At 60.1% G+C, this 18,665-nt stretch overlaps 2 protein-coding genes across 2 annotated transcripts in view; one reads left to right on the top strand and one right to left on the bottom strand.

Moving 5' to 3' along the window:
- Positions 1–14,624, top strand: part of LRP3 (low density lipoprotein receptor-related protein 3) — a 35,083-nt gene extending 20,459 nt beyond the window's left edge. The window contains exons 2-7 of the mRNA XM_011995241.1: positions 1,585–1,632; positions 8,590–8,728; positions 10,397–10,611; positions 11,005–12,121; positions 12,353–12,485; positions 12,739–14,624. Coding sequence (XP_011850631.1) covers positions 8,715–8,728; positions 10,397–10,611; positions 11,005–12,121; positions 12,353–12,485; positions 12,739–13,326 — 2,067 coding nt within the window. The 5' untranslated portion in view covers positions 1,585–1,632; positions 8,590–8,714 and the 3' untranslated portion in view covers positions 13,327–14,624. The remainder of the gene's footprint in view (positions 1–1,584; positions 1,633–8,589; positions 8,729–10,396; positions 10,612–11,004; positions 12,122–12,352; positions 12,486–12,738) is intronic.
- On the bottom strand, positions 14,417–18,665 carry SLC7A10 (solute carrier family 7 (neutral amino acid transporter light chain, asc system), member 10). The gene is given in 10 exon segments (XM_011995242.1): positions 14,417–14,781; positions 15,068–15,245; positions 16,235–16,384; positions 16,570–16,679; positions 16,682–16,898; positions 16,901–16,923; positions 16,926–17,281; positions 18,038–18,191; positions 18,260–18,385; positions 18,608–18,665. Coding segments are annotated over 10 exon segments (1,458 nt in total). The 5' UTR covers positions 18,621–18,665; the 3' UTR covers positions 14,417–14,650.

The following is an 18,665-nucleotide window of genomic DNA, read 5'->3' as shown; positions in this document are numbered from 1 at the left end:
TCACCCGGCCCGCCCGCGCTGAGCCTGGAGTCGAGGGGGCTCCCGGGAGCTGGGGACAAAGGCCAGGCCGGCTGTCCCCTGAAGAAGAAGCTGTTTCCGGCCTGGAGTTGGGGTGGGGGCGGGTGTGAGCCGCAGATGGGGACTCGGGGTGCGGGGCAGGGCTGGAGGAGGATGCCAGTGTGGAGGCGGCTTCCAGGGGACTCCTGTTTTCCCTTTGTGTCTTTCAGCCCCTGGGCAGGCCTGTTCAGTTTAGGAGGGTGCTTGGGTTGGGCCAGGGACCGGTCCAGGCCAGGCATGGGGTGGGAGGGGCTCCCGCCCTGTCCGGGAGTTTTTCTGTCCAGCTTTCCAGCGCCCTGTGTGGGCCAGAGGAGAAGGAGTTAAATCCCCAACCCACATGGCTCCTTTATTTACTGTGATGAAGGAGGGAGGCCATTATAAGAACTGGGGGTTATTAGGGGACACCCTATGATGTCACCAGTGAGGGCTCTGTAACCTGACAGGTTTGCCGAAGCCACTGAAATGACAAAGTAATCACCCCCAGGCCTCAGGGAGCTCTGAGGCTCTGGCAGGCCCCTGCCCCAGCTGTGTGAGCCCGGCTCAATGGGAATGTGCCACTGGGGAGCATGGAGGGTGTAACCTCAGCGTGCCCACCCCAACCTGGGTGCAGGGTCATGTGTGTTGGGCTCTGAGCTGCTGGGTGCTGGCATCCGTGGTGAGCAGGGCAGGGGGACAGGCGCTCCATGCTCAGGAGCTTTGGCCTGGCTCTGACCAGGGGGCCTGGGTGTCCTGGGTGGGGGCAGCGGTTCCTGCTTCCTGGCCAGGCGGGATCTGACCCGCATCCTGAACCCTGAGAAGCTGGGCTTGCCCCTCGGCTCTGGGCCCGTAACCCCCCCGGCCAGAGCAGAAGGTGAAAGTAAGGGCCAAACCCCATAGAGGTGGGCGCTTGAGGGGTGGCTGGGGAGTTTTGCTTTCCTTCTGAAGGTCAGCGTGGCACGGGGGGGAAGAGGATGGTTCCATCACTAGCTGCGTGCCCTGTAAATGGCGATAAGCAGAACTGCCTTCCCTCCTGCCCCTGCTGCTGCTTTCCCCTTGGAGGGGGAAGCCAGTCAAAGTAGTAGGAGCAGGCCAGGTGCGGTGGCAGGTGCCTGTAATCCCAGCACTTTGGGAGACCAAGGCAGGAGAATCGCTTGAGGCCAGGAGTTTGAGACCAGCCTGAGCAACACAGTGATACCTCATCTCTACAAAAATAAAAAATGAAAAAATAACCAAGCATAGTGGTGCACACCTGTAGTTCCAGCTACTTGGGAGGCTCAGGTGGGAGGATTGCTTGAGCCCAGGAATTTGAAGCTGCAGTGAGCTATGCACTCCAGCCTGGAAAACAGAGCAGGGAAGGCAGGGAGGTGGGATTGAGGTGGGTAGGGGCCCTCTTGATGGGCGGTCTTGGGCTACGCTCTGGGCCTTGCCCTATAAGAGGAAGGGGACCAGCGGGCCAGCCTTGGGTTTACCTGTGGTGTCCCTCATGGGCTGCTGCTGGTCCCCAGCAGGAACCTGAGACCCCTGACCCTTTCTCTGTGTCTCCCACAGTGAACATCTTTCTCACCGGGAGGCTCAGCAGTGCGGTTCCCGCCTTAGGTAAGTAAGCACTTTCTCTCCTTCCTCCATTCCCCCGGGCCCTTTTGGGTGAGTGGGCCCTGAGGACAGGCCTTCAGGGTCCTGGCTCCACCCCGAGTTCCTGTGTGCATCTTTTCTACATCACAAAGGAGCTGTTTGGCTTTGGGCAGGCTTCAACTTCTCTGAGCCTCAGTTTCCTCATCTGTAAAGTGGGTGAAATAACAAGGTCTACTGAAAACCTGGCTCCTAGTATTCCGTGAGCCAGTGAGGCAAGCTCTTAGTGCAGTGCCTGGCACATGGTGACTTTATACCACTGGCAAGCTGCCGAGGGTCCTGTGGAATTGACATCTTGTGCTTCATGCAGGCTGTGGGCTTCCTAGGATTTAATTTATAGGGGTATGACTGAGGGATGACACAGAGAGGCCCATGCCATGGAAAGAACACTTTATTTTCTTGAGAGGAGGGGACATGCCACGCCATGCAGGGCCACCTGGGAATTACTAGGTTTGGACAAGCAGGAGCAAGGGTGGAAGAAAGGTGTAAGTTAGAGCTGGCATCACAGCTTCATGGGAAAGACGCGGCAGCCAGGCACTGTGGCTCACGCCTGTAATCCCAGCACTTTGGGAGGCGGGCAGAAGTGGGCAGATTGAGTGAGTTTAGGAGTTCGACACCAGCCTGGCTATCAATAGTGGCGAAACTCCACCTCTACTGAAAGGTAGCTATAATCCCATCTACTCAGGAGGCTGAAGCAGGAGAATCGCTTGAACCTGGGAGGCGGAGGTTGCAGTAAACTAGCTGAGATTGCACCACTGTACTCCAGCCTGGGCTACAGAATAAGACTCTGTCTCTAAAAAAAAAGAAAAGGCAGGGCAGAGTAAACAGTTTAGGATTGGCTGGATTGAGTCATTCTGCTGGGCTTGGGCTATGGGGGTGCCCACTGGTTGCCTGGTAGCTGGTCTGGGGGTGCTTCAGGTCAGGGACGATATTGGCTTGGTGTGGGAGGTTAGGTAAGAAGGTGGGTAGAGGGCGTGGCCTTGCATCAGCTGCACGTGAAAAGTGAGTTTCAGGCAGCTGACTTGCAAGACAGAGGTAAACATTTTGGCCAAAGGTACATACAGAATCCGGGAGGACACAGTGAGCACGCTGCCCCCGCCTCTACCTGTTGGCATGGGTCTGTCCAGCCGCTGGCTGTCTTTAAGCTCCCAAGCTTTAGTCCCAAGCACAACAAAGGCCATCAAGAGCTAGAGAGGCGGCCAAGCCCATCCATCCTTCACTACTGGAGGTAAGGGGCTGCTGGTTGGCAAGTGGATAAGCCCAGGCCCCCCGGGGCCCTGAGTGCCACCTGGAGAGTCTGAGGGGGGCCTGAGGGAGCCTGTTCTATCACTGACAAGCCCCCATAGACCTCTGCATCTCTTGCTAATTCCGCCTATATACTGCCATTTCCAACAACCCCTAAAAAGGTATTAAAGTAAGCATGAGTATTTGCATAAAAATGTTAAGTCTGGTTGGGTGTGGTGACTCACACCTGTAACCCCAGCACTTTGAGAGGCTAAGGCAAGAGAATGCTTGAGGCCTGGAGTTTGAGACCAGCCTGAGCAACATAGTGAGACTCCATCTCTCCAAAAAAATCTGAAGATTAGCTGGGCACGTTGGCATGTGCCTGTAGTCTTAGCTACTCAGGAGACTGAGGCAGGATGATTGCTTGAGCCCAGGAGTTTGAGATTGTAGTGGGCTATGACGGCTCCACTGTACTCCAGCCCGGGAGACAGAGCGAGACCCTGTCTGTAAAACAAAAAGCAAAACCTGAGGTCAAGGTGCAGCCGGGGAGAACAAGGGGGGCCTCTGACTTGTTCGTTGCCTGCTGTTCTGCTTGGTGGGGCAGGAGGGGCCTGGGTTTCTAGTTCTGTGCAGGACCCGGCTTGCTGGAGAAAGGACCTGGAGCTGTCAGGCAGAGGGACCCCTGCTGCTGGCTGTGGTTGAGGGGAAGGCCCAGGGCGCACAGAAGCTGTGCTCACTGGCTCCTCTGGCAGGCTCAGGCCTCTTTCCCTCTCTCTGTGCCCTGAGCTGTGCTCTCGCCAGCCCAGCCTCCTCTGCTGCTTCGGGCTGGCCGAGGGCCAGGCCTCGCTCAGCGCTGACCTAGCCCCAGCCCTGTCTGCTGTCCTGGTCCCCACAACTGATGGTGGCCCAGTCTCCCATCCCAATTTCCAGGAAAAGGCTTACTGGCCCGGCCTGGGTCAGATGTCTGTGGCCATGGTAGAAAGTCAGGGGAAGGGGGAATGAGGCTGTCACAGCTTATGAATGTGAGCCCCAGGGCACCCTCCTGCTGGTGGGTGTGTCACCCCAAACGCGCATATACCCCACATTTAGAAAAGTGCTTCCCTGAGGACTAGGGCCACTCATGGAGCTTGGGCGAAGAGGGCACTGTCCAGGTCCTTAGCTGTCAAGACCTCAGGTCCCAACAGGGTCCTCGTTGCAGCCCCTGGTGCCCTCTGTGATGGGCGCTGCACAGCCAGTGCGCAAGGCCATGGGTGGTGGTCTGGGATCCTTGCTGTCCTAGAGTCCACTTCTGACACCTCCGGCGTTACTGACCAGCTGCAGGTGGCCCAAGGTACCCCCCTCCCAGCACGGCTCCATGACCCTGCATTTCCACGGCTTTCCCTGGGATTCCTGCCGCATGGGACCCTGGATTGGGAACCCTTCCCCCAGCCCCTTCTCCACCCTCACTAGGCTCAGGTGCTCCAGAGGGTCTGGTAGGGCTGTCTGGGGACCTCACAGGTTTTTTACCCCCCAGCAAACCCCATCCTAAGCCTAGGTGTGTGGGGCTCTGACTGGTCAGAGCACCTCCTGCATCCCCCCGGCCTCTGGGCTCAGCCCTGAAGCTACTGTGGCCCCAGCGGGGAGAGCCTGGGCACGGGCTTCATGCAATTTGCAGGCAGCTGGCAGCTTCCCTGGCACGTCTGGGGTGGGACTCCCAGCTCCCCGTCGTCAGGTTACACCAGGCAGGTTGGCGGGGGTATTGATCAGCTTTGGAAATTGGATCTGCAAATTGTACTTCCTCAGGCCTTGCAGTGTCCTTTCAGGAATATTTGATGACTCTTTGGACCAGGAAAGGACACTGGCCTAAAAGTGCCCGGTCATTCCTTCCCTACCTGTGTGGGCCACCATGGCTCCCAGGGCCCAGGCCATCTTCTGCCTGAGAGAAGGCAGGTCACCTCCAGCTGAAGCTCAGACAGACCTCTCGACTGCCCCCAACACCCCCAAACCCCTCCCTCTTCCCCATTATCCCGCAAATCATGCAGTCCTCCCATCTGCCCTCACTGCCTGCCCACTGCTACACAGCCCATCATGAACCTCACCTCCATGGGACATTCCTGGAGAACCCCTCCTCACTGGCAGCCCCTGACCCCAGTCCCCCACCACATGCACATCTGCCTCAGGTGAAGCAGGGTCCTTGCCTAGGCTGGGCACGGTGGGGCACACCTGTAGTGTGAGCACTTTGGGAGGCTGAGGTGGGAGGATCACTTGAGCCTGGAAGTTGAGGCTGCAGTGAGCTGTGATCGCACCACTGCACTGCAGCCTGGGAGACAGAGCTAGACCCTGTCTCAGGAAAAAAAAAAAAAAAAGTCCCTGCCTAGAACTCGCAGCTCCCTGCACAGAGCCCAGCCTCCCTCTGGCCCCGCATCCCCTCTGCATGAGGCTGGGCTGCTGCTGCACCCACCGTGGTCTCTGCCAACCCACTTTGGAGAAGAGCACACAGTTTAACCAAGTTGCTCTGATGTGGAAATTTCCGGGGAGCCCCCAGGAGTGAGGCTGTTTGGAGGCACCCATTGCCAGGGCTTTGCTGAGAGGCAGAGCGGCTGGCAGTTGTCCCTTCCTCTGCTCCTGAGGTGGCTGGTGGCCTCCCAACCCCTGATGAAGGGGCCAGACATAGGTCTACGAGGGAGAAGGGTTCTGGCCTAGGTGAGTGGGAAGAGAGAAAGGTGGCAAGTGATAGATACCTGGCTTTTCCTAGAAAGTGTGGGTGAGACACCTGGCCCCCAAGGGCCCCGAGGAGAGGGACAGGTCTATGTCTATCCCCTAGGGAAGGCCTCCAGGGCTGGGTAGGAATGGACAGTGCCTTGTCCTGCCCCTATGGAGGACAGGGCACCTCATAGGTTTTTACCCCTCGGCAAAAAGGTGAACATGGGAGGTTCCCAGCCGTGCTGACTCAGAGGCTGACACTTTGGCTTAGCATGTGCTTTAGAGATGCAATGTGGGGGACGTTACCACCCCAGCCTCACTGGGCCTTCCCTTTTGTGGAACCTCCTTTTCGGACCCCTCCAGCAGGAAAGATCTCTTCTTTCGGATTTCCTTCTTCTTTTTTTTTTTTGGAGAAAAAGTCTTGCTCTGTCACCCAGGCTGGAGTGCAGTGGTATGATCATGGTTCACCGCAATCTCCACCTCCTGGGTTCAAGCGATTCTCCTGCCTCAGCCTCCCGAGTAGCTGTGGATCACAGACGCCTACTGCCACGCCTGGCTGATTTTTGTACTTTTAGTAGAGACGGGGTTTTCCCATGTTGGTCAGGCTGATCTCAAACTCCTGACCTCAAATGATCCCCCCGCCTCGGCCTCCGAAAGTGCTGAGACGACAGGCGTGAGCCACTGCACCCGGCCTCTTTTGGATTTCTTAACCCTACACCTCCCAAGGAATCCCAGTTCAGACCTCAGGGCTCTGTGAGGTCCCCATGGCCAGTGGCCTCACCCGGCAGAGGGAACCAGGCTGGGGCTAGGGCCACTTTACATGTTTGGGTGGCTGCACCCCGAGACCCCTCTCTGATAGTTTATCTGCTGCCCTCTCGGGCTGGGAGCAGGGTATACAGCACCCTATTTCTGGGGCAGGATCGGAGGCTGGTTGTGGGGGCTGCCTCCCAGGGCCATGTGTGAGTTCTAAGTGGAGAGGCGCTGACTTGCACCTCACTGACCCGGGACTGTCAAGGGTCTGATGGTGACGTGGTGGTGGCCGGCCTTGCTTTAGGACCAAGAGTTCTGTTCTTATCCTTGATGTTCTCACGGGCTGTTCATGGGGGTTACCGACTCCCTAGTAGTCACAGTCCCGGATCACCTGGGCCTTCATGGTCCCAGTAGGCCCCTGGGGGAAGGGGCTTCAGCTCTCAGCTCATGGCTGCAGCTGCCCAGCAGGTCCTCAGATGGACCCGTCCACTCAGGGACGCACATCTGTGGAGCACCTGCCGTGCGTCAGGCACTGCGCAGACTCCCGGGACACGGCGCGGCCCTGCCTGCCTGTGTGATGTTCATCCGGTCAGTCCCAATAACAAAAGGGAAATGCTCTGTGGCCGAGGCTGGGGGGAGGGGTGGAGGGCTGGAGCTCTGCGGGAGGCAGCCTGGAGGGCTTCCCTGGGAAGGGACCATGGAGCTGGGGGTGGAAGCTGAGGAGTCCGTGAAAGGCATAAGAAGGTGGGGATAGCACCCACTAGGGACCACCAGGGCCTCCAGAGCAAGGTCCCCTCCAATGTGAGAGATCGGAGAGGTCCGGAGGGCTAGGGGTGATGGGAGGGATAAGGCAGAGTGTGGGGCAGGGAGGGGCTGGGGCTGCTGCAGTGAATTGTGGTTTTGTGCTAAGAGCATGGGAGGCAGCCAGGGGGCTCTCCTCCCTGTCCTGCAGCTGGGTCCCAGAGAGTCTTGCTGAGAACCAGTGAGAACTCGGCTTGCAAGGTCACGGTGCCAGGGGCCAGCCATGGGAAAGTGAAGAGAGAGTGTCACTGGGCTCGGGAAAAGCGTCATCCCTTGCTTCTCCGAGCCTCAGTTTCTCCATCTGTAAAATGGGCCCTGCCTTCATCTCAGGCTGTTGTGAGAATCAGATGGACCAGCGTGGGGAAGGGTCAGGGGGCTGTGGGGTTAGGAGTTCGGTCAATTGCAGGGACCAGCCGCCCGGTCCTGGGAGGGCCAGGGCACAGCGGGGCAGGGCAGGCTCACCATGCTGCCCTGGATGGTTTAGAAGCAGACAGCATGGAGAATGGATGGATTAAAGCGAGGCCCGTGGGGCTGGGCATGGAGGGCTCCTCCTTTGAGCTGGCGGGCGTGATGCTCTTTGCTCAACCTGAGCGGTATACAGTTGGCACTCCACGAATGCATGTTGGCTCAGTGCTGTAGTGAGAAGCTGAGGCCCCCAGAGGACTACAGTGATTCCTGACTCTGCCCTCCCTAGCTGTGTGGCCCCGGGCAAGTCACTGACCCTCTGTGAGCCTGTTTCCTCACCTGGTTCCGAAATCTACCTTTGGTGGCTTCTCACTTGTACTCAGGATAAAACCCAAATTCTGCACAGGGTGTGATCAGACCCAGGTGGTGTTTCCAGCCACAGCTGGACTTTGCCACCTCTCTTCAGGCCTGTTGTAGGATCTTCATTCTACCCAGTGGATCTGTGTAAAGTCCATCTGCTCCCACCCCCAGCCTGTGAGTTCCATAGAGCAGGCCTTAGTCCTGCCTTACTCAGCATGCCTACCATGCATGCTTGGCACATAGTAGGTGCTCAGTAAATACATGTTGAGTGAGCAAAGCCCCAGGAAGGGCAGGCAGGGGGCTCTCACAGGATGGGCTATGCCGGCCGGGCAGGCCTAGGGCTGTGGAATTCTCCACTGAGCCGAGGCCACGAGGCTACACCTTGGAGGTGCCGGCTGCCAGGAGGGGTTGTTGGTGGGTTTCCTCCCAGCTCTGCCAGAGGTGCGGGGGACAGGACCTAGGCTCTAGCCCACTCCCTAGGGTTGGGGGCTATAGCTGCCCCAAGTCTAGGGGGCCCTACTTGGCCTCCCGTACACACCACCTCCATGAAGTGACAAGTCGTGGCCTTGCCCTTGGCCATGGCCACCCTTGGCTGGGCTAGATCCCACCATGGGGGAGGGCTGGGCTGAAGCCCCTAACCCCACTGCAACCCGCTTCCCAACCAAAGATGAGCCGGCCTTTCTCGGCCTCCTCTCCTGACAGCAGCCTGCAGCGGGAAGCTGGAGCAGCACACGGAGCGGCGTGGGGTCATCTACAGCCCAGCCTGGCCCCTCAACTACCCGCCAGGCACCAACTGCAGCTGGTACATCCAGGGCGACCGTGGTGACATGATTACCATCAGGTAGGGGCGCCCGGGGGTGTCAGAAGGAATCGACGTGGGCCCACATGTGTGGGGTGAGTGAGAATGTGTGTGTGACAGCAGGTGTGGAGGGCATACGCCTGAGGGTGTACGTGTGTGTGAGCCGGTGTGGGATCATGTGCATGTGTGTGAGCATATGTGTGAGGTGTGTGTGAGCGCTCATGTGTGAGCAGGTGTGAACAGGTGTGTGGGTGTTTGCATGTGTGTGAGCATTTATGAGTAGGTGTGTGTGCATGTAGATGTGTGCCTGTGTGAGATAGGCATGTGTAGGTATTTGAGGTGTGTGGCATGTGCATGCATGTGAGCACATGTAAGTAGGTGTGTGTGCATATGTGAGTGCGTGTCTGTGCATGTATGTGAACATACTTGTGCTTGTGTACGTGTACAAGCCCATGTCGGGGGAGACATAAAGGACACATGAGAGAGTGCACGTGTGAGCACATGCATGTGCACGAGCCATGCCTGCACAGGTGCAGAGAGCGTGTATGTGTGCATGCATGTAAGATAACGGGTGTAACCATGCGTGAGCCATAAGCATGCATGTGTACATGTGAATGCATGCACACAGATGTGTCCAGTGCCCCGGGTCTCCAAGGGCCTCTGTGGCGAGGTGCCCAAGCTGGACCTTTTCCTGGTTTGAGCCTCGTTCATGGGGTATGGGGGGTCTCAGTCACTCAGCCCTGCCAGGAAGGCAGGGCCAGCACACATGCCACTGGGAACACAGCCTGGGACTGGTGGGCATGGTCTGATGTCTCTGAGGTGGCAGAGGTGTCCTCTCTGTCCTGCAGGGGTGGCTGGGGGCCAGGCTGGCACTGAGCCCAGAGCATGGTTTCCACAGGGGGCCTTGGGGAGGGGAGTGAATCAGGCAAAGCCCGGGTGCTCGAGCTGCAGGGACATGCAGAGGGAAAGGGGGCCAGGCAGCGAACAGTGGTCCTGGCCAGGAGTGGTCATGGGGACATTTGGGTGGGGAGTCACTATAGGCTCCATCTGCCATAGTTTTCCTAAATGCCAGAGCTCAAAAGGTGCAACCCCCGACTTACTCCATAGCTGCAATGCATGAGGATGTGATGGGCATGGGCAGGGTCTGTCCTAGTCTCTGTGCCTCAGTTTCCCCAAGGGCCAGGTGGTTCAGGGCCAGTGTATCTCTGGAGATGACAAGCTGTCAACCTGCTGCAGCCTCGGCCAACCTCATGGGCACAGTCTCACCCTCACTGCCCATGCCTGGGACTTTGTGCTGGGCCCATCCTAGTGGTCCCGAGGTGGAGGGGTCTGGGCCCTTGGGCTTCTGCCCTTTTGGGGACGGTGTCGGGTTGGGGGGCTCTTAACTTCCTGCTGCACTTTGGCTTCAGGCTGGGGGTGTCATGTGCACTGATGGAGGGAAGGGTAGCCGCAGCAGAGCTGGAAATGACCTGTATGGACATCGCAATTCTTCATGGAGCCTCCCGTGCACACCTGGATGGGGACAGTGTGGGGACAGAGTGGCTGGGAGTGGAGGAACCAGGCAATCTGGAACACGAGGAGTGGGGGCGGCCGGCTGGGATGGGGCTGGCTGTCCTGGCCGTGGCTCCAGCCTGACCACTCTCTGCTAGTCCTCAGCCATGGAGGTCCTGCCTACGGCCTCATGTCTGGGTCCTCTCCGCCTCCCCGCAGCTTCCGCAACTTTGATGTGGAGGAGTCCCACCAGTGCTCCCTGGACTGGCTCCTGCTGGGCCCAGCAGCCCCGCCCCGCCAGGAGGCCTTCCGCCTCTGTGGCTCTGCCATCCCGCCTGCCTTCATCTCTGCCCGCGACCACGTCTGGATTTTCTTCCACTCAGACGCCTCCAGCTCCGGCCAGGCCCAGGGCTTCCGTCTGTCTTACATCCGAGGTGATAGCAGTCGCAGAGCAGGCAGGACACCACAGAGCACACCGTGCATGCCAAAAGGCTCCCAGCCCACAGGGGCAGCACCCTCCACAGGGCTCCGGCTCCCTGCAGGATGTCCCCTGACCACCCTGTCAATCTCAGGACAGTGGCAGGACTGGGCATGTGGATGCCTCAGACCTCTCAAGGTCACTGGCCCCACTTCCCAGTCTTGGCTAGTTGTGGGAACTCACCCCTAACCCCAGACTCAGGTCAGGGACTGAGCCCACCCTGGTGTTGGAGGGGTCTCTGCTTCCACGGTGATGGGGAACCACCTGCCCACTTTTGGCCCCAGGCCCCCTAGCCAAAGGGAGGCTCTTCTGTCTCCTGACTGTCCCCTGCTACCTCTCCACCCCACAGGGAAGCTGGGCCAGGCGTCCTGCCAGGCAGATGAGTTCCGCTGTGACAATGGCAAGTGCCTGCCCGGCCCGTGGCAGTGCAACGCAGTGGATGAGTGTGGAGACGGCTCTGATGAGGGCAACTGCTCGGCGCCCGCCTCGGAGCCTCCAGGCAGCCTGTGTCCCGGGGGGACCTTTCCGTGCAGCGGGGCGCGCTCCACGCGCTGCCTGCCTGTGGAGCGGCGCTGTGACGGCTTGCAGGACTGCGGCGATGGCTCGGATGAGGCAGGCTGCCCCGACCTGGCGTGCGGCAGGCGGCTGGGCAGCTTCTACGGCTCCTTTGCCTCCCCAGACCTGTTCGGCGCGGCCCGTGGGCCCTCGGACCTTCACTGCACATGGCTGGTGGACACGCAGGATTCGCGGCGGGTGCTGCTGCAGCTGGAACTGCGGCTGGGCTACGACGACTACGTGCAGGTATACGAGGGCCTGGGTGAGCGCGGGGACCGCCTGCTGCAGACGCTGTCCTACCGCAGCAACCACCGGCCGGTTAGCCTGGAGGCCGCCCAGGGCCGCCTCACCGTGGCGTACCATGCGCGCGCCCGCAGCGCCGGCCACGGCTTCAACGCCACCTATCAGGTGAAGGGCTATTGCCTTCCCTGGGAGCAGCCGTGCGGGAGCAGCAGTGACAGTGATGGGGGCAGCGCGGGCGACCAGGGCTGCTTCTCGGAACCACAGCGCTGCGACGGCTGGTGGCATTGCGCCAGCGGCCGAGACGAGCAGGGTTGCCCTGCCTGCCCGCCCGATCAGTACCCCTGCGAGGGTGGCAGTGGTCTGTGCTACACGCCTGCCGACCGTTGCAACAACCAGAAAAGCTGCCCCGACGGCGCAGACGAGAAGAACTGCTTCTCCTGCCAGCCCGGCACCTTCCACTGCGGTACTAACCTGTGCATCTTCGAGACGTGGCGCTGTGACGGCCAGGAAGACTGCCAGGACGGCAGCGATGAGCACGGGTGCCTGGCTGCCGTGCCCCGCAAGGTCATCACCGCGGCGCTCATCGGCAGCCTGGTGTGCGGCCTGCTGCTGGTCATCGCGCTGGGCTGCGCCTTCAAGCTCTACTCACTGCGCACGCAGGAGTACAGGTGGGCGCTGTGCCCACAGCCAGGGGACTGGGCTTCTTCATCGCCCAGGCTTGCTGTCCCCGTGGCTGTGGGTTTGCAGATGGGGGCCTGGACCAGCTACGTGGAGGCTGCCCTGTGCACACTGGGGTCCCTACATTTTGGGATGTCTGGGTGGAGGGTGGACCCGGAATCCTGTTGCTGCTGCAGGTCCCGGGCAGCCCAGCCATGTCGCCCTCTGCCCACCGCTTCCAGGGCTTTCGAGACCCAGATGACGCGCCTGGAGGCTGAGTTCGTGCGGCGGGAGGCACCTCCATCCTATGGTCAGCTCATCGCGCAGGGCCTCATTCCACCCGTGGAGGACTTTCCTGTCTACAGTGCCTCCCAGGTGAGCCCCTGGAGGGCGCGAGGCCCCTCTGGGGCCAGGTGGGACAGTGTGCGGAGGAGGCTGGTCCAGCGGTCACAGGAGTGGGAGGCAAGGCCTGGGCAGGGTGACCTGGGGGCCCATGGCCAGGTGGGAGGATGGACAAGGTGGTCTCTTGGGTCTCAGGTCCCTTGGGGGTGTGCTGACTCCTGCCCCTGAGCAGCCTGGCCGCCCCCTCAGCCGCATCTCCCTGCCCCCACCCCGCCCCACCCCACAGGCCTCTGTGCTGCAGAATCTTCGCACAGCCATGCGGAGACAGATGCGTCGGCACGCTTCCCGTCGGGGGCCCTCCCGCCGCCGCCTTGGCCGCCTCTGGAACCGGCTCTTTCACCGGCCGCGGGTGCCCCGAGGCCAGATCCCACTGCTGACCGCAGCACGCCCCTCACAGACCGTGCTGGGTGATGGGTTCCTCCAGCCTGCTCCAGGGGCTGCCCCCGACCCCCCAGCACCGCTCACGGACACAGGCAGCCCCAGGGTGGCCGGAGATGGGCCCCCCAGTGCCCCCAGCCATGCACCGGAGGTGGGACCTTCAGGGCCACCCTTGCCATCAGGCCTGCGAGACCCACAGTGCAGGCCTGTGGACAAGGACAGAAAGGTCTGCAGGGAGCCACTGGCAGACGGTCCAGCTCCTGCGGATGCACCTCGGGAGCCCTGCTCAGCCCAGGACCCGCACCCCCAGGCCTCCACTGCCAGCAGCACCCTGGGCCCCCACTCGCCAGAGCCACTGGGGGTCTGCAGGAGCCCCCCGCCCCCTTGCTCCCCAATGCTGGAGGCCAGCGATGACGAGGCCCTGTTGGTCTGTTGACCGCCGGGTTCGCTGGTGACCGCCACAGCCCCGCTTTGTAACCAGGGAATACACAGTCATTTCTACCCTGCCTCTGCGTCCTTTCTTATGGAGAGGCCCTCCGGGGACCCCAGCGGAGGGGCTGGGCCCTCAGCCAGCTGGCTGCACTGGTGGGCATGGTGGGCGGGAGCTCTGGGACTGAACGGCGGGGAGAAGGGTGGAGCGGTGAGCCCGTCTGTAGGATCCCAGCGTACACAAGCACCCTGGGGTCTCACTTCTCTCCCCCTACTTCATTCTGGGAACCCATTTCCAAAGAAGCAGAGGACCAGAGCTTTTTTGCTTCATCTGCCCTGCAGTGGCACCAGCTGCCCACAGAGCTGGGAGTTGTCATGAGGATGGGGCTGGGCCATGGGGATGCTGGGTCTCATCCGTGGTGACTGTTCTGCCCATGCCTCACCCTCTTCCTGTTCAGCAAGGCCCCTGGAGGACCTGGGTTGGGCAGCTCCTGCCAAGCCTTCGGGCCCCTGACCAGGCAGGTGCCCTTTGCCTTCCTTGAGGGTCCAATCTCCTGGGCACTGTGGCGGGGCTGGGGTGTATACCTGGCATACAGGAAGCCCCTGGAGTTCCCTGCAGGCCTCAAAGCCCCCAGGACATGCTGCTCTGTGCTTTCTGGGGACAGAGAAGCTGAGACACCAACAGCAGTGGCCACATCTGTTCCATCCTAGCTCAGGACCTCAGTTTCCGCACCTGTAAGCCAGGGTGAGACTGTGGGCTCTAAAGTCCTGACCTTCACTCTGTGGTGGTTTATGAGAAGAAAGACGATCCCAGCTGGGAGCCCCCGAGCTCTCCTGGGTGGCCAAGCTCAGACTGGCATCGAGGGGCCTGGGGGAGGGGCGGACTGAGCTGCTCCCCTCGACGACCTTTTAGGGCAGGGGGACTCTGGGTGCCATGGTAGGGAGTGCCTGTGTCAAGCAGCAAAGCCCCCTAATGTCGACAGTCTGCTCCAGGGCCTGTCACAGCGTCTTCCCGGCCAGCAACATGTGTGCACCCACCGAGGTACGCCCCGACCACTCCCGTCTGTGCCCATCATGGACTCCCCATAGCACGAGCGAACGGCCAGCCCTGTTTATTTATAGGCTTTTTCAGGAAAAGCTAGCAGGGCAGCGCTAAGACAGGAAACCCAGTCCACATTTCAGGGTTTCCTTAAAACAGGCTTCTAAGAGTCGTATCTTTTTTTTTTTTCCCCCCCAGAAAACAACAACAAAAAGAAAAACTTTTTTGCCAAAACGCCTCCTCAATAAACAACATGTAAACAGAAACAGCTGCTTCAGTCTCTACAAACATCTCATTGTGGCTTCAAGGGCTTGTCTGTGGCAGCCAGCAGGGAGGGTGGGCAGGGGCTATTCTCCTCCTCTTCAGGGGCATCCTGGGGGTAGACCACGAAACACAGCTCCTGGCCCCAGCGTGTCATGGACTCTGAGGACAGACAGATGGACCTTGGGGCCTGACCTCTCGGGATAGGGGCGACCCCCAGCTCCGGACACCTCCCCTCGGGCAGGGGTCTTCAGGGAGCTGTTCCGTCGGTACGCATGGTTCTGGAAACTTTGGGTACATCTTGGGAAGAGACCTGTGGCGGCAGCTGGGCCCTGTGTTCCCACCTCCGCTGCTAGGACACCCTGCTCTGGGGTGAGCCTCTAAGAAGGAGGTCCCGTTTCCAGGCCCCGGCCCTCTGTGCCGGGTGACCTGCGGCTGCCCGGCTCACCTGTGAGTCTGTGCACACACTTTGGTTTGCTTCTCCAGTACACTCCCAGAAAGAAAATGGGCACCCCCGTAAGAATGATGATGATGCCGACCCCACAGACCATAGGCTCGGAGATGAAGCTGAAGACCAGCAGGAAGGCCCAGAAGACCAAGTATGCCACGGGGATGAGAAGGTTCACCTGGGGAAGGGGGAGCAGAAACACCGATGGTGCAGGACCCCCAGCTGTCTGTACCCCTGACCCCTGAGGGTCTGGGGACTTTTCCTCCCTTCCCTGGGACCTGAGGCCTGAACGGCAATTGCACCCACCTACCCCTCCTCTTGGCGACAGCCCAGTGTGTTTGAGGCCAACTCATGTGTCAGGCTGTTGGCCAGTTTTGCTGAGGATTTTTTCAAAGTCTCAGCGGCACCGAGTTCCACACAGCAGTTGTGTGTGGACTTGACGCTTGCACTTGGCCGGAGGTCGGTGATTTTTTGGTGTTTCACATTTCAGGCACCGAGCACTTCTCCATATAAGGATTTATACATACATTGGGGGGCTTTGCTTTTAGCTCAGGCTATGGTCTTCTGTTTTTCTGTGGGCCCATGGAATCCTGGCAGCCTTTGTGACCTTGAACAGTTCCCGTCTCATTTTCTTTAATTTTTATTTATTTATTTTTTTAGAGACAGGGTCTCCCTCTGTCATCCAGGTTGGAGTGCAGTGGCCCTAGGACCGCTCACTGCAGCCTCGACCTCCCGGGCTCAAGCAATCCTCCCACTTGAGCCTCCCAAGTAGCTGGGACCACAGGTGCGCACCACCACACCAGGCTAATCCTTTTATTTTTAATTTTTTGCAGAGAGGAAGTCTCGCTATGTTGCCCAGGCTGGTCTGAAACTCCTGGGCTCCAGCAATCCTCCCACCTCGGCCTCCCAAAGTGCTGGGATAGGCATGAGCCCCTGCACCCAGTCCTGAGCCTCATTTTCCCCATCTGTACACTGGGAGCATTCACAGCTCTGTCCTCATGGGGTGCTATGAGGAGTGGATGCCTCAGTGCACAGAGAGCCCTGAGCAGGGCCGAACACTCCACAAAAGCTGGCACCTCACATCCCACCTGCCTCTGGTGCCCACTGTGGATACAGGGGTGGCTCTGGCAGCACCCAGCGCAGGGGCCAGCCGTCCCAGGGCCTCACCTTGATGGGCCTGTGGAGCGCAGGCCGCCTCCAGCGCAGCAGCAGCAGGCCCAGGATGGTGACGCCGTAGCAGAGGTAGTTGATGAAGGACACGTAGTTGATGAGCGTGTATGTGTCGCCCACGAGCATGATGATGGCTGTGGCCCCGCACTGGGAGAGGACCTGGGACTGACGGCCGGCCCCTAGCCTGCCTCCTGTCACCCCTACAGGATGAGCCCTGGCCCCACCCCACACCCCCACCCCGGAATGGCTCACCCCTGCCATTACCCGGAAGGTCCTGCATTGCCGGGTAGCCCTGCCTCCACACCCTGCCTGGCCCAGGTCCCCCAACTTACACAGACGAGGAGGGCGGGGATGGGGGTGCAGTGTCTGACGTGGATCATGGCCAGCAGGCTGGGCAGGTGCCCCTCTCGGGCTCCAGAGAAGCATAGCCTAGTGTTGGGGCAGAGATGGGCACCAGACCTGATGTCCCTCTTAAGCTGTCGCCTCTGACCTCCCACTCTGGGCCCAGCAGCCCCACTGGGCAGTTCTTCACCTTCTTCAACCTGCCTCCCTCTTGCTTTCTTTGCCTTTCAGTTGTGATCAGACACTTCTTACTGGTGGGATCATCACCCCAGCTTCAGGCGGATCCCTGCCCCTGACAGGTTTCCCTTCCTCTGGCCCCCCCGGCATGACTTGCACGCACCTGTGCCCAACCATCCCTCCCCATGCCCACGTCTCCCCAGTGTAGTCACCTGGAGTAGGTGAACAGGTAGCCATTGATGCCTCCGAAGGTTGACAGAGCCACGGAGATGGGCATGGCCCAAGAAAAGTAGCCCAGCAGCTTCTCCCCGAAGGTCTGGGTGGGCACAGGAGAGAGGCTGTGTGTGAGGCCGGGGCAGGGGCCTGGGCAGGAGCCAGGGACCGAGCAAGGGCCCACTCACCACAGCCACCGCATTGGAGGAGAGCAGCTCCTGGGGGGACATGGCTGTGAAGTAGGCGATGTTGGTGAAGGTGTACACGAAGGTCACCAGTGGGATGGAGATGAAGATGGCGCGAGGTAGGTTCCTGGGGACAGGCAGTGGAGTGTGTCAGCGTCACCTCCTGAGGGTGCAGGACCCCGGAGACCCAGCCACGGGAGAGGCTCAGAGTCTCCATCTCTTGTGTCTGCTGGGGGTGTTGGGGCAGGAAAGGGGGGCAGCAGTGCTGCACCAGACAAGGGGACCCTGCTGTCTGCCCTGCCCCATCCCCACCTGGACACAGGCTGGTAGGATGGGAGATGGGGAAGGGGCCCCATCACATCCTGAGGACACGGTCTGATGTCTGTGCAGAAAGACAAAATGGCATACAGCCAAAATCAGCCTGGAAAATTCCCCAAAATGGCCCCAGAGCCCAGTCCATAGACCCAGAGTCTTCCTGGAACTCTCCAGTCCCAGCTCGTTTCAGCTGCAAAGGTTCACTGTCGAGATCCCTGGCTGAGCATCAGACGCAGTCATTGGCTTCATTCGTAGGGACCATATTGTGTGCATATGCATAATTTTAGGCCAAATGCAAATCTCTGGATCTATTTACAGCAGGATGATGATATTCAGCCTTTCTGAGGCCCTGCAAGGGGCTGTGATGTGTCCATAGCCAGAGAAAACAGGGCCAGGCTAGAATGCAAGCCCCCCGGCTATCTTTCCAGGGCCATTTTTGCAGGGCAACAGGCCTGGGCCACCAAGGACCAGCCTGAGCCTCGGGTGGCAGTGGAGCTGAGCGGAGAGGCTGCCTCTCCCACCAGAGGGCCTGGCTGCTTCCCAGGGCCTGGTTGGGGGCCCCACTCACTTTCGGGCATCAACCATCTCCTCAGTGACATAGTTGAGGAAGTTCCAGCCACTGAAGGCGAAGGAGCCTTGGAGGAAGGCCAGGGCCAGGTGTCCCACGGAGGGCGTCATCCAGAAAGCAAAGGCATTGCTGGGCCTCAGCTCCTCGAAGTGTCCTGGAGGCCCAGAAGTCGGGGGTCAGCACTATCTCCCCATCCCGGCCCTCACCCCCACTCGGCCCTACCTTGGAAGATCTGGAGAAGGCCCATGCCGATGATGAGCGACAAGGCCAGCAGCTTCCCGCCTGTGAACATGTCCTGGATGCGCGTGGCCCAGCGCACGCTGGAGCTGTTCACCCACGTCAGGAGCACTGCGGAGGGAAGTGGGGGGTGGGCGCTGAGGCCAGGACCTTTTACATTGGACCATGGCCAAGTCCAGCCCAGGTGGCCTGAGAATGGCATCCCCCCCAGCAGCTGGAATGCAAGAACCCCAGATCCAAAGGGAAATCTCACCCCTCTATCCTCCCACTCAGGACAGGGTGGGGCCAGGCAGGCGGCTGATCTGGGGACAGCGGCCCAAGGGGGACACTTACTCAGGCAGGCCATGGACAGTACCCGGGAGGCTGTGGTAGGGGGGATGCAGTTGGGGAA

This window comes from Mandrillus leucophaeus, unplaced genomic scaffold, assembly GCF_000951045.1.
Source record: "Mandrillus leucophaeus isolate KB7577 unplaced genomic scaffold, Mleu.le_1.0 Scaffold48, whole genome shotgun sequence".
NCBI lineage: Eukaryota > Metazoa > Chordata > Mammalia > Primates > Cercopithecidae > Mandrillus > Mandrillus leucophaeus.
The sequence above is the reverse complement of the archived record's forward strand: the minus strand, read 5'-3'. Positions and strand labels throughout refer to the sequence as shown.